The 14,557-nt window shown below is 40.4% G+C and overlaps 1 protein-coding gene across 4 annotated transcripts in view; it reads right to left on the bottom strand.

Annotated features, from left to right (window-relative positions):
* Positions 1 to 2,911: 2,911 nt before the first annotated feature.
* The window catches only part of pkn1b (protein kinase N1b), a 33,083-nt gene continuing 21,437 nt past the window's right edge, over positions 2,912 to 14,557 (bottom strand). For all 4 annotated transcript variants that reach the window (XM_051388174.1, XM_051388175.1, XM_051388173.1 and 1 more), the window contains 17 exons: positions 14,100 to 14,313; positions 13,714 to 13,908; positions 13,332 to 13,441; positions 12,526 to 12,669; positions 12,198 to 12,273; positions 10,406 to 10,547; positions 9,905 to 9,995; positions 8,238 to 8,329; positions 7,716 to 7,788; positions 6,223 to 6,314; positions 5,893 to 6,069; positions 5,692 to 5,754; positions 5,522 to 5,598; positions 5,204 to 5,346; positions 4,423 to 4,530; positions 4,160 to 4,240; positions 2,912 to 4,083 (listed from right to left, as the gene is read on the bottom strand). In XM_051388174.1, coding sequence (XP_051244134.1) covers positions 3,880 to 4,083; positions 4,160 to 4,240; positions 4,423 to 4,530; positions 5,204 to 5,346; positions 5,522 to 5,598; positions 5,692 to 5,754; positions 5,893 to 6,069; positions 6,223 to 6,314; positions 7,716 to 7,788; positions 8,238 to 8,329; positions 9,905 to 9,995; positions 10,406 to 10,547; positions 12,198 to 12,273; positions 12,526 to 12,669; positions 13,332 to 13,441; positions 13,714 to 13,908; positions 14,100 to 14,313 — 2,082 coding nt within the window. In that variant the 3' untranslated portion in view covers positions 2,912 to 3,879. The remainder of the gene's footprint in view (positions 4,084 to 4,159; positions 4,241 to 4,422; positions 4,531 to 5,203; positions 5,347 to 5,521; positions 5,599 to 5,691; positions 5,755 to 5,892; positions 6,070 to 6,222; positions 6,315 to 7,715; positions 7,789 to 8,237; positions 8,330 to 9,904; positions 9,996 to 10,405; positions 10,548 to 12,197; positions 12,274 to 12,525; positions 12,670 to 13,331; positions 13,442 to 13,713; positions 13,909 to 14,099; positions 14,314 to 14,557) is intronic.

The raw sequence follows: 14,557 nt of genomic DNA, 5'->3' as shown, positions 1-14,557 counted from the left end.
TGTGAAAACAGTTTCTGTATATATAAGATTTAGAACAAAAAAAACAAAAAACATGTTAAAGGGCCAGTGTGTAGGATTAAGTGGTGGGAACATGGCGGTACAACCACTGACAGTATATATAATGGACAGAGCTTCCGGGTCTGAAAAGTGAAGCCAACGCATAAGTGTCTTAAAACCTGCATTCTATGTAAAGGCCAGCAGGGGGAGCTCCACTGGATGCAATAACACAGCGATCCCATTCACTCTAATAGAGAATTATTTGGAAATAAAAATAACATATCTGACACTGTCACGATAAATATTAAATATCATACCCTAAACAAAGATACTTTTTTGAGAAATACTTTCTCACCTTAAAAAATGTATTAAACCATACTGGGGCTATTGTGGGGCTGCGGCTTAGAGTTAGAGCGGGTTGTCCACTAGTCCGCAGGCCATCAGTGTGTGTGTGTGTGTGAATGAATTTGTTTCTGTTTCTAATGAGCAGTTGGCACCTTGCATGGCAGCCTCTCCCATCAGTGTATGAATGTGTGTGAATGGGTGAAAGCTAGACTAGAGAGACGATGTCTTTATGTACAGTAGAAATATGATCTTCTCTACAACTTGATTTACTCTGTTTATTAATTACTTCTCTCATCTCTCTCTTTTTTTACTGTCATGTGATTGTAGCTCTAACACTGTATGGTTGATCCAACATATCATCTGAAGTGACCCACATGACAAACACATATTTAGAGTGACGTAAAAGTCACATAAACTTTGATATGACTGCTCACACGTTGCCAAATCTGAATTTAAAAGAAGTGATTCTGTGTGATTTGTGCTGTTCACACTGTCAAATTAAAAAAAAAATTTGGATTTGGGCCACTTGTACCTGCATTGTGAACGCAGCCTTTGTTCCAGTGTGCTCCTTTAAGACTACACATACTTCTTAACAAATGTGGGACGGACTCTACATATGTTTTAATTATTGGCTGCTGGTGTGGAGTTTAAAAAGATGTTGACATTTCCCGGGCAGGAAGCACATAAAGTTATTGAGTTGCATTATGGGAATTGTAGGATTTTTTTTTAAATAGCCAAAACTAGGTCTTATTGAGCTCAAAAGTGCAATACTTAATCCCTGGAGTGCTCCGTTAATGTTTGTTTGTTGTTTGATGTAATGATACAAGTGCATCATATATTCATATTATCATTATTTATTAAAAATTAAGCATCAAACAGTTAGAATTAGCACACATTAACTTTTCTGATACATAAATGTTTAGCAGTGAGTTTTGGTCAGTATTTTATCAGTGAAGTCTCATTGTTTCACTGCTTCATTATTATTATTTTATTAATTTATTTTATTTATCCGATTATGTTTTATTTATCTGATTATTTTAATTTATCTGATTATTTTAAACCTGATTTAATGTAACTTGAGCACTTTTCAACTTTAATTGTTTTTGATACTTTTTTAAAAAATTATCTTTTTTACACACCATGTGTTTTGCACTCTACGTCCTGTTTGTCCATTTTCACTCCCACTAATAATTCCAAGAATGTTTTTAGTGATGACTATTTTGGGACACCATTAATAACAACAGCTGGGACCCGGCCTGGCTCTGCATCAGTCTCCATTTACTGTCCAGCATCTAACAATCTACCCTCTGGTACTCAGAGATGGAAAGTATTTTTTTACCAAAGTGCTGCAAAGCCCAATTTTGTCAGAGCAACAAAATCCATCTGAGCTTTTGAGAGTTTGTAGAACTGATGTGAACACGAGGCTGAGTCCCTGTCCTGGTGTCAGTGTGACCCTTAGACAAAATGTACCTGCTGTTCTGTGCCAAAATATTCAATTAATATATTCAAAGACACTCTGTAAACATCTGCACAATCTGTCATCAGTTGTTTTCCTATGATGGTAATCACAGTCTGCATAATGTCACTGTGTCAGAAGAAGAAAGACCAGTATCTGAAGAACATCTGTCTGCTGTCGACATCTGTCACCATAATCCGCTAATGCACAACATCTAACAGTCTTCCTCTCTGAACACTACAATAACACAATAACATGTCTGCTCAGGTTGGAAGAAAGTTAATTCACTTTTTGCTCCATTGTGCCGGAGCACAGTCATCTTCCTCATCACTGACCTATTATGTATTTCATGACTCTCTCTGCTTTGACCCAGGTGTTGCCTCAAGAAGCTGCTAATGACTGCCGGCATACAATTTAGAGAGAAAAGGAAATTCTGTCCTATCCTATTATAAATCTACAAAATGTTTCCCTGTTTTTTATAGACGTACACACAGACAAAATCATTTTGAAAACATAGAAAACTGGCTGCTGAACACATGCTAGTTGTAAGAATTTCTTTAGTGTAGATACGTACTCACTTTACAGCCATGCTAGCAGCTCTGTGAGGCTATAATAGGCCCCACATTACGTCACACAACTTCCGTTCTGGAGCGAAGCAGGGTATCCTGACTTCCATCTTTGCTTCCGCAATCCCACTGAGCGGTGTTTCCAAAATGGATTTCACACAATCACTCCTCAAGCTCCTAAAATTTCCCAAAATGTTGTTAGCATACTAACATGGCTAATAAGCACTGACCAACAAAGTACAGCTGAGGATGGGAATGTAGTTTTGGATTTTAAGCAGATTAAAGTTTTGCCCTGATGATGGCGCTAGAGGAAAATGCAGCGGATCACCAACTTTACTAGTTCATCCTGAGGGGGAAAACAATGTAGGAACCAAATTTTATGACAATCCATCGAACAGTTGTTGAGATATTTCAGCAGTCTGGATCAAAGTGTAAAGAGGATCTGGAGTTATGGATGTAAAGGAACTCAAAATGGCTTCTTGTTTTCCTCAAAAAGTATTGACAAGGAAAAATCCACTGGCGACAATAAATGATCAATGCATCTATGGTTGGTTCACATCTTTACTGAGTCACAGTTCCAACACATTTCACCAGCAAATGACAGAGAAGGAAACACAGATGGGGAAAAAAACACTAAATCACAAAAAAGAACAAAAAGCTTTTTTGTCATTGAAAAATGATTGTAGTTAAAAATCTGTGTTGTACCGAAAGGCAGTGGAAAGAGAAGACTATGAAATGTCCTATGTGAGAGCTCCCCCTCCCTCCTTCTCTGTTCAAATCCCCCCCTACTCGCATCAACAGGCAGCAGCTCTGATCAAACGTCAGCGGACCCTTTTCTTTCCTCTGGCTCCCCCGTGTGTTAATGTACAGGTGGTGCATTGATTGCAGCTGATGTGGATACATATCATGACTGAGGCAGGGACACTGTACACAGCGAAACACACACATAGCAGCAACAAACAGCAGAGATAAAGGGACAAGAGAGTAGAGAGCAAGTGCAGGAAGAAAAGAGACAAACTGCTTCCTGTCAGAATGAATCACTTTTCACTCCTTTGACTCTCTTCAGTACGATCAGAGATTCTTTTTTTTTTTCCCTCTATGGTCCACTGTTTTACCAGGTAGGACAAACAGCAGCATCCATCATCTCATCTCCCAATTGTTACATAATCTGGATTATTTTACGTTATCATCACACTTCCTCTTCCTCTAAAAGCCACGCAGTGTTACGGATCTGTTGACCTATAGGAGGTCAGCAGGTCCGTGACACTGTAAGTGTGCAACATGCGATCCGATTCCAGTGATCCCCTGTTCTCACACACGCTCGGCCCAGCCAGTCCGTCATCCAATCACAAAACACACAGACAGAGAGGAAGAGGACAGAGTAAGAGTGATCCTCGCCTCTCATCGCCACCAAGTTCTTCTCCCCCAGTACGGGACAGTCAGCCTATACTTCTCAGTCTCCTTTCAGAGTCTGTGGCTGGCAGTGGGCAGCTAATAACCCTGTGACCCCTGACCCTAGCAGAGGTCAGAGACATAGTCAAAATCCTTGAAGTAGTCCTGTTCCTTGCGGGCGAGCGTGCGGCGCTCTCGAGGCGGCGTGAGGGCAGGAGCCTCGGCTGTGAACTCCGTGTCAAAGTTGCTGACGTCTTCTTTTCCTCCGATGGTCGGGATGAACGGCGGCGGGACTTTCCTCTGAAGAAGTGCGTCCCAGTCCATACCCTAAATGACATTCACGTTCAGTTTCACTCTCAGTACGCCCTACAGTAACGCTAAGATTAAAAAAGGAGACACTCACCCTGAAGAAAGGTTGTTTTTTGACATCTTCAGCATCCTTTTCTGAAGAGCCCAGACGTCTTTCAGGATTCCTTCTCAACAACTAGCAACCGAACAAAAACATAAGGAGGATACTCCATCACTCAAGTGACTAAAAATGTATATTCACATGCACTGTAGAGCTTAAATGTTAATATTTCCAACATTACAAGCATACAGAGTGAAATAAAACAGAGTGTAAGTGAGTCAGGAGCAGGAAGTAACAGGAGAGTGTCAGAGTCTAACCCGTCTCATGATGCCGATGGCTTCTGTGGAGAGGAAGCGTGGGTACCGCACTTCATCGTTCACTATGCTGTCGAAAACTTCTTCCTCATCGTCACCTGGGAACGGAGACTGAAAGAAAAAGACACGTTATATAACTCATTCCATCTCTCTCTTGTGACGGAAATTAATATTAAAAAGGTGAAAAACTAGAGATTGTAGTTTTCACTTCAATCTACTCGTGAAATCAGTTCTGAAGTTTTCTGTATATACATATTACAAATAGCAAGTAAATAAAATTCAATAACTATTAGTCCGTCTCTCACCAGTGGTTCTATAAATGCCAGTGTGTCTGTAATTAAGAACATATTTCCCATAAAGCTCATTGCTTCCAGGTTCAAAGAGGATGCTGTCCATCTTCTCTTTTTTTCTTTACTGAATACAATAAACATTTTCCAGATTTTCCGTCTATCAGCTGTTCAGCTGATTTTGTGCCTGATGTTCCTGAATCTCTTACTGAAGATCAATAGTTCAGTTCCTGTCAAAAAGCACCTTTCTCTTTCTGCCTCATTCACTCTCTTGCAGAGAGTTTGATCGATAGATTGATGCTACTTTTATATCTGTCCAGTAAATATAAAGCTCCATCACCTCTAAAACGCACTAATTTAGTTTGTTAAATCCATACAAAAACCAAAAAGACACATGGTTTTCCTGGGACCCGCCCTGGAGATGATCTATTTGTTTACAGTAATCACACTGAGGCCTGACGGCACAGATCAAGACACATTTCAGCATATTTTCTTACCTCACCGACCAACATCTCATAGACGAGCACCCCGAGTCCCCACCAGTCGACTGCTCTGGTGTATGACGTGTCTGTCAGCACCTCCGGGGCCAAAAACTCAGGGGTCCCACAGAATGTGCTGGTCCTGTCCCCATAACCCATACCTCAGTAGGAGAAAAGAAATGTAAAGACAGATAATTATTGACTGTGGGAGTGATGAGAGACATATTGATGCTCTCCAAATAAATTATGTACAGCTAAAAAGTAAATTTCCCTTAAAGGAACTTCTCTTCTGGTTTTGTAGAGAGCCGATATGATGAATAAATAATGGACACTCACCTTCTTTACAGAGCCCAAAGTCTGCTATCTTCACAAAACCTTCTGTGTCGAGCAGCAGGTTGTCCAATTTAAGATCCCTAACAACGAAAAAGGAAGGGGATTTATGCCAAATGCATCTCTATAGTGCAGGTCATGTGTGAAGGGCAAAGATGGACAATCCAAGTACTTACCGATACACAATCTTATTGTCATGAAGGAACTGCAGACCCAAGACCACACAAGCTGAGTAGAACCTGTCAGATAAACAATCGTCAGAAAGACAGAAGATTTTACATTGACGCTTCATACATGAACAGATGCACAGACACAGAGCATGGCACACACATCTTGTCGCCTCTCTTTAACATATACAAGGACACGGCAGAACTCACACAGCACGTGTCTCAGAAAAGACGTCGGCATGTATGTGCATCATGAGGTCTCCTCCTGCAGTGTACTCCATGACAAAACAAACATGTTCTGGCGTCTGGAAACATGCAAACAGGTTGACCAGGAAGGGGTGGTGGGAGCCGTTGACGGTCTCAAAGATCCGCTTCTCACACATCAGACTGGAGACAGGCAGAAGGGAGGGGGGACGGGTGTGAGCATGAGACAGTTATTACTGCACGAGGTGTAATTATGAGGTGAATGAGCTCTGTCATGTAGCTGAGACTTGAGGTTGAGGTTTATAGAGTGCTGTGTTGTAAAATAAATACACTCACCTTTCCACTTCATCCCTCGCAACAATGTCTCCCTTCTTCAGGGCTTTGATGGCGTACAGGCTGCCTGTCTTTTTGTACTCTGACAGCAACACCTGAACAGATTTATATTTTAGTTATTGTCAACCAATCTCATTAAAAGACCAAAACAAGCAATGTCGGTCTCTCAATTCTCCCCACGCTGGTTTAAGGTAAATCTTTAAAAACAGGTCACGTATTAATTAGGGTTGGCCACTAATAGTCGACTTAATTGTAAGTCGATGTAAAGAGACTCATGTCATTAGTCGCGTAGTCACAGAAAAACAAAAACAACATCAAACAGCCTCAGCGGAGCGAAGGCCAACTGATTTACAACGGCTCCAACCAGGACAATGACTCTTGGGGGAAGACATGGCGGGTTCAGGCAGGGACAGGAGAGGAATGAAACGGAGGAAGAGAGGCGAGTTCGTAGCTAATTTGTAGCTTATTTGTAAGTAACTGTTAAGTAGTAAGAAGTTGGAAGTTATTTATTCCGTGTTTTGAACAATGAATCTTGTGTGATGTTACACTGTGTTGAAATAAATGAACTAAATGTTCAGTCTCCTCGCTGGTTGTCATATTCAGAATCCTTAACGCTTTTTCTGTTAACATTTAACAGATATTTGATATTTGATAAATAGTTGGGGCAGCAGGAATTGTGTATGTGGGATTGGGTCAACGTAGCTCTGAAGCACAGAGGAATAAGATGTATCAGACTTTGGATATAAAGAAAATAATTGTTCAAGGATCAATTCATTGCTGATTTCTGTCTTTCATTGGATTTGTTTCTTAATAAGGAAATTATTGAATATGACCATGATGTTTTGGTTTCCTTTTAACCACCAAGCATTGCCACAGTATCAGTTGGTATCATATGATAGAGAAAAGAAGCGTTCACCAATCTGTGATGGTAAAATAATACAAATTCATATAGAAGTAATTTCCAAGGAAGAATAATTCAGTTTTGAGCCACTTGGGATCAGTGCACACCCAGCAATTACCCAGCAAAGACATTAGCGTTTATTTAGAGTCATGTTTCTTCATTCACCAGCTGAATGCGAGTCCATTATTCACTCTCCTTTAAGTTCTTTTTTTTCCCCTCTACACCAACTCCTGAGGGATATATCTGGCTCTTTAGCTGCTAAATGCTCCACTATGTTCACCTGCTGGCATACAGTCGGTTTACTAGAGCTTTTCAATGACAACAGCTGCTGGAGACAAGGTTGATGACAGTGAACCAAAACAGTAACGTTGCATGCCTTGAAAACAAAACAATGAGCTGAAAGGCACTAAAACGGTCTGCCGAGCTGAGGAGAACTGCAGAGTTGGGTAATTATTCTCTGTGGGGTTGTCACTACAACAGTCAATTTACATATAACACATAGTCATTTAATCCACTGTTAATATAAAAAATATTGATTTGTGCAGAATTTTTGGAAGGTCTGTTCATCCTGTGAGAAAACGTGAAGTTTGAGTACCTTTCCAAAGTGGCCTCTGCCGAGCACAGCTATCAGCTTGAAGTCCTGCAGGCAAAGAGGGCCTCTGCTGGGTCTGAGAGAGAGATTATAGGCAGATTATAGGCAGTGCATGCAACATAACATAACATGATGCCATATTTAAATGTAGCTTATATACTCTACAACAGTGGAAAAACACGTAGGACCGTAGGATCCATAATGTGTTTTGCTATTAAAAAGACTAATATGGTTCAGTATATTCTGTGTTTCGGGATCCAGCACAGCCAAGCAGTTCTTATTTGGGGCGACATATGCTGTAATCCACATTACTGATGACTTGGTTATACCCCCAGGTGTTAAAAAAAAAAAAAGAGGTTACAACACAGGACCATATTGAGTGTGGGGGTGTGTATCTGGTGTCACACTGTGATGGCCATATTGCAAAAAGCTATGCTCAGGTGTGTGTGTGTGTGTCTGTGTGTGTGTGTGTGTTTGTGTGTGAGAGAGAAAGAGAGAGAGATGGGTCCCTGTGTTTTTGTGCACCTGCGTAAAGAGTTCTGGGACAGCGATCTGGTTGGCTGCTTGTGAACAGGGACATCCGGTGTGGATGGGGGCTCAATGACTGGCGTCTGTTCCTGTGAAACACCACAGAGAAGAAGAAGCACAAGGGAGGGGAAGAGTGAGAACACCAGTAAAATGAAGACATATAAGAGCACGTAGAGAAAATGACAGAAAACGAGGGACAAATGAGGACAAAATGATTTCTAACATCTGTAACGACCTTCAGTCACAGCAGAAAAAAACAGACAGTTACTGAAGCTCATCATGCCCGGTTGCCAGATCCCCTGCTGGCCGACAACCTCACCCCTCCCCTCTTCCTGTCCTCTCCAGTTCTTCCCCACTGCTAATTAGTTGTCTAAAAAACATCAGAGTAATTAATCCCATAATACTTCAACCCCGTAGAACACACCATCTGCCACAGGCCCTCACTGACTCTCTCTGTGCTCGTCTAATTCTTCAGTGTGGCCAGAATCAAGCACCATACAGCCACAAGGTTCCCAATGGACGTGTATTAATTCAGAATAAAAGAAAGAGATCATGATCAGAATAAAATAAGATATATGGTTAAGCAATTTAATATATTTAATATTATTATTATAATATATATATCACTCAATCAGAATTATTGAAGCTAACTTGTGGGGGTTCCTCAAGGCTCAGTGTTATCCCCATTATTGTTTACTTTGTACATAAATTATATATATGTTATATATCATAACATTTGTTATGAAAGGAATTTGAAACAACTTTAGTATGATGTGGAAAAGGAATTTAAATGTTGAACACACTGTCTCTTAATTAAAGCGAGACTTAAACCCATTATCTAAATTTAGAAATGCAGAAACATACAAAAGTGTATTTTTTGGGAGTGATTATAAGTTTAGCTGGGAATCATATCATAGCATAGATGAAAGCATAGATTTAAAAATGTATCTAAAAAATGAAGAAAGTATATAGAAAAAGGAAAGGACATATAAAACAAATACAAATCCCTGTCTTTCATTATCAATAACCACTGTGTGACTGTGACAAGTGACTACTGTTTAGTTTTTGCACAAAAAGTAAAAATATGTTAGATTGTATGTATCCCAGTTATTGGCAGGCAGTTGTTTGATTTCTAGGTTGTTTTCTACTGTATTGCTTTGTTTGCAGTAACTTTTTTTTTTTTTTTTTTTAAATCTGATTCTTCTCTTATCCCTAATTTAAATTTTGGTTGCACCAGTCTCTAGATGTCTTCCCCTCTCTCTCTAAAGTACTTCCTCTTTTCAGGTCATCTCTCTATTCTTCTACCACATTATCACCATCTGCAGATTGCGTTTCTCACACTGGGACACACACAACTAACACAGATTTGGCCTTGATCAAATTAAAGCTCCCCTCCATCCAATTATGTCTCATTAACACTGTCTTCCTGAGATTCAGTTCTCCATTTCTCTAACTATTTATCCTCTCCTTTCTCTCTCTCCTGTCAGGCCCCTGCTACGCCTGTCTCGGATTTCATGGCAGCACACAGTGCAGCGCCCTATGACTAGAGCACTGTTTCCAACCCAAGGGCTGCAGGTAGGAAATGAGCAAAATAGTAACATGATAGTGTAAAGATGCCCTCTGTCTGATTCCCTTCCTCTTTGGCCTCCATCCTTCTCACTCACCAAGGGAGCGGGTGCGTCCACCACGTCTCTCCTGATTTCAGCTTTTGGAGGAGAGTCGCCTTCCAGATTCAACTTCTCCACTGAGATTTCTCTGCACGCACATAAAATAGAGAAAACACATATGAAACTGTAACTCAGTAAAAACTATAGATGTGTCAAAGGAAATAAAATTCAACCCTATTGCAGGAGTACTTTGCCCAGAAGTTAAGGGTTTAAAAGCTAGAGGCAACTTGATTTGATTGCAGACATTCAGTGCATTTTCAGGTTGCTGCTCAGCTGGTCTACTCTTCATGAGGTTTATGTTCACTGAATTATCCAAAAATGTAATGGCAAAAAAAGGTAGTTTATTTAGGCCAAATTACAGACATTATCCATCAAGTATCGAACTTAAAGCCTTATTTCTCACCAGAAAATGTAGGCTTTAAAATACTTACATGTACTTTAAATATAACAAGTATAAGCATCTTCAAATGTTTTTTTTTTTTTACACCGGTTACATACCCTGTGCTGTGTGCGAGTGTGTTGCTTGTGAAACTGGGTGTGTAGGCAGGTGTGTTGCTTCCACTGGGGATGGCGTTCCTCAGCAGCCGGACCCACGTAGCAATGTCAACATTCATCTGACGAGCACGTAAGAAGGCTTTTCCTGAAATACACAGAGTGGGAATATAAATAAAAAAAATACTACACTGCTACTAAAGTTCATACTGTCTGTATTTAGGAAATGGAAATAAAGAGTATCTATTCATGCTAACTTCAGAACCTAATGGAATAAGGTCCCTGTAGCTTTAATAGCGTGAGACAGCTGAGCTGTTGACCTGGGTTTGTATTTCCTGTTAATGTTTATAATCCCAGTTCCAAAAACAACCAAAAGCCATTAACACTTTATCTGCAGCCAGCACTTCATAATTTCGCTGGCTTTTGACTCCTTTAAACAAGGCAGGCAACACACATAAAGAATGGGTAACCCACTATGCAGAGCCCACAAGGCTGGAAATATCTCAAACAAAACATAAACTAGAGAGAAAACAGTAATGATGATATATTTGTATGGTAGAAATATGCTTTTACCTGACCTCAAAATGAGGAATAACTGATCTACTGTATATTGCACTATAATTGAAACATATAAATAACCCCCTACGAGAGTGTTATACAGGTCAGGGCCTCTGAGCAGGTGCAGTGATCAGAAACTGAGTTTAAACTGTCAGACGTCAGACTAAAAAGAGAGACAGCGGAGCAGGAGGTACAGACTTTAGAGGTGTCCAAAGTAATGAATTTGCTATAATGCAAATTGTGGTTACTGTTGAAAATGTTGAGTAGAGAACGGAGATATGGAGGCGTTTTCCCACGATAGTTTTATAAATGAACTGATACAAGTGGACCTGATGCCTGGTGTGGAGTGATGGCCAGTTGACTACAGAGTACAGGTTACAGTGATGAGTAGTGAAAGGGCCATCTGTGACAAAGCGGATGGCGATATGGTAAATGACATCCAGTCTGTTGAGAGGAGATTTGGAAGCAAACCTGTAGATTATGTCGCCATAAAACAGGATTAGGAGAATTGTCATTTTGACCAAGGTGTGCTTAGCAGAGCGGGTAAACAATGCCTTATTTCGATAGAGGAAACCGATTCTCGCCTGAGCTTTGGAGAGTAGTGTGTTGATGTGTGTTTGAAAGGAGAGAGAACTATTGAGCCAGATTCACCCAGGTATTTGTAGGAGGGGGCAAACTGTCCAAGGAGGTTATATTAAGAGGGCAAGTCAGAAAGGGACAATTCATAAGTAAAACTACGCCGTCTGTGCAAACAGTTGTATAATGTCTGCTGTAGCCCTGAAGGGAGCTCTCCAAGATGTAATAACCCTCACAGTGTCACAGTGATGGCATCTTATGAATCACAGTTGAAAGATAAATTGTATTCAGTGTTTCTGGAGCATGAACACAGTGTGGACTAAAAGCCAGGTTATCTCAGCTCACGTTGCCTCGATTCTGACCATTCTTTCTAATATTAATCTGTGTCTTGTAGGGTCCCCGAGTGTTATGGAAGTACAACACCAAGTCACCGGAGTACCCCTTTAAGGCGATAGTGTATTTATCTCAAATCTACCAACTGATCTGAATTGAATGAGACCAGTAGGAACCCTGAATGACACTCAGGACCTTGGACACAAATTCACCAGTGTATTAAAAACCTCCATTGGCTTTCATTAAAGTCAAATTTCAGATTTTTAGGTTTTTATTCCTTTATGAGTGAAGACATACTCTACACTTGAGTTCAGTGTGCTCTTGAACATACCGTGCTGTTTAGAGAAGACTTTCTTCTGCCTCTGGAGTCTTCTGCCTCTCTCTATTACTGGATTAAAGAAAGTAACCTAAAACAAAAACAGTATGTTAAAACAACAAACTGCAACTTCAGTGAGTGTGTGCCTGAAACTGTCTTTTTGTTGTACCTGTGTATGTTAGTGTGTCTCATACAGGATATAAGGAGCTGTGTACACTAATATTTATAAAATTCTGACTGTCACATGCATATGTTATGTTTATAGTTGATGAATGCAGCTCATATTACCCTGACTGTGTGTGTCTCGGTGTGTGTCTGTTTACTGTTTTTGTGTGCCCTGTACCTCAGCCAGAAGCAGCCCCTGTGGCTCCAGTTCCAGCTTAACTTGGTGTCTTTGGTTGTCCAGGAACTCTTCCAGCTTTAGGTACTTCAGAGCGCACAGGGAGCGGTAATCTCTCCAGTACACTGCAATCTCCATCTCCCTGGACTAATCACACACAAAAACACCAGGGTTGTGACATGAAGGATTTTAGACCTAAAAGGGCGTATTATCTTAAGTTTTTACCTTAAAACTGTAAGAATTTGTCCAGGTTTGTTTCAATTAATAAAAATGTATGAAAATCTAATTTATAATTACCATTTGCAACTTAACCATTATGTAGTTTAAAGTTGTAATACTTAAGATTCAAATCAATGATGTGAATATTCATGGTCGGCAGTTTTTCACATATATTTCCAATACCCGTTACATTTTCTGCTGACTATGACCGTACCGATCCCAAATGCATCTAAAGAGTGTGATATTTCAAATTGTGTAGGGACCAATGAAAAAGCAGCCACTACTCTGCCCTGCTCTTGTGTGAAAAACTACTTTCACCGTGTACAGCATGAAATCAGGTCATAGGGTGTCGACTCTCAGGAGCTCGTACTGTAATCAGCAGCTCATGTGGCAGATGGAGAGAGAGGTTGTAAGACCTTTTACTAGGAAGTGGTGATCAGTGTCTTTTTGCAGCAGAAAACACAGCAACATTTGGGTGTGTGGGGACATAAACCTGTATTACCTTCACTTTAGAGACCAGTGAAATAACACCAGAGTGAAAGTTTAGAATAAATCACATTGTAACAGACTGAAAGTGTGCAGTTTCTTACTCTCTCCAGCTCTACAGTGAAGGTCTGGTCCCAGGCCTGCTCGCCAACTGTTCTCCACCCTGTCTGACCCACCACTGTGTTCTCCAGCTTCAGCACTGCACTCACCTCCGCTGTAAAACACACACACACACACAGAGGCACTGCTTTTTCAAAATACTGACCAGGCTCATCCAGAACTGCATTCTTATTTGATTTCAAATGTGGAAGAAAGGGGAAAAAATTGTTTGATCTGAATTACCCACATGGTTTTTGTTTAGATGATTTAAAGGAAACTGTTAAACAGCATTCATATAACAGATTAGTCCAGACTACATATTATAAACTGTGAACATTACATGAAGTAAAACTAAAAGGCATCTGTTCAAAATAAGAAATTACTTACTGGAGAGCTCCTCGTTCTTGCCAGGGATCTTAAGGCTCATGCTGCTGGTGCTGCGACTGTAGAGGCCACTCAATTTGAATGAAGTACGTCCATCTCCCAGAGAGTGAGAGGGAAGAACCAACGGGGTCCCTTTGCTCCGCCCTGGGACGACCTCCAGCAGCCCTACACAGCCCAGAAGACGCACCTGAAGAGTACCTGGAGGGGAAAAATGTATGTTTCATAAAAATGACATTGATGTATAAATATCAGTGCTTGAAAAACAACAAGAAAAGAAAGAAAGAAAGAAAATGCATGATGCAACTTATTTTTCCTTAAAAAGAAAATGAACTAGAAATTAAATCCAAATATCAAGTTCAACATTTCCACAGTGTTGTTTCTGTGTCTACCTGTGAGTGGTGATGGTTTACTGAGGGTGCTGTATTGGTTATGGACATAGGGGGTGCTGTGGCGAGCGCTAAAAGCAGAGGAAGAGGCCAACACTAGCTCCTCCTTGATGAGGCAAGCCTTGGGATGATCCTCGGGGAGCTCCACCAGCCTCTGCTCTAAAGCGCATCTGAGCAGGTCCAGACGTTGGGACGACTCACTCAGACCACACTGAGCCTGCAGACATCATAAAATAGTGATTAAAAGAGTGTTTTCTTTTTCTTTCTTTGTTTTTTATGTACATAAAAATGTATTGCTCTTGATGGGGAAATTAGGTTGTTGCAGCAAAAACAAATATTTTTTTTTGAATATGATATATGTAAACATGTACGCAGACTTAGACTGTAAAAAAAGAAAAGAAAATTTTGTTCTTACCTACAGATCTAACAAAGAATTGATTGCTTTCATAGTGGTAGTTCGA

Source organism: Dicentrarchus labrax, unplaced genomic scaffold, assembly GCF_905237075.1.
Source record: "Dicentrarchus labrax unplaced genomic scaffold, dlabrax2021, whole genome shotgun sequence".
In the NCBI taxonomy this organism is placed as follows: Eukaryota; Metazoa; Chordata; class Actinopteri; family Moronidae; genus Dicentrarchus; species Dicentrarchus labrax.
The sequence above is the reverse complement of the archived record's forward strand: the minus strand, read 5'-3'. Positions and strand labels throughout refer to the sequence as shown.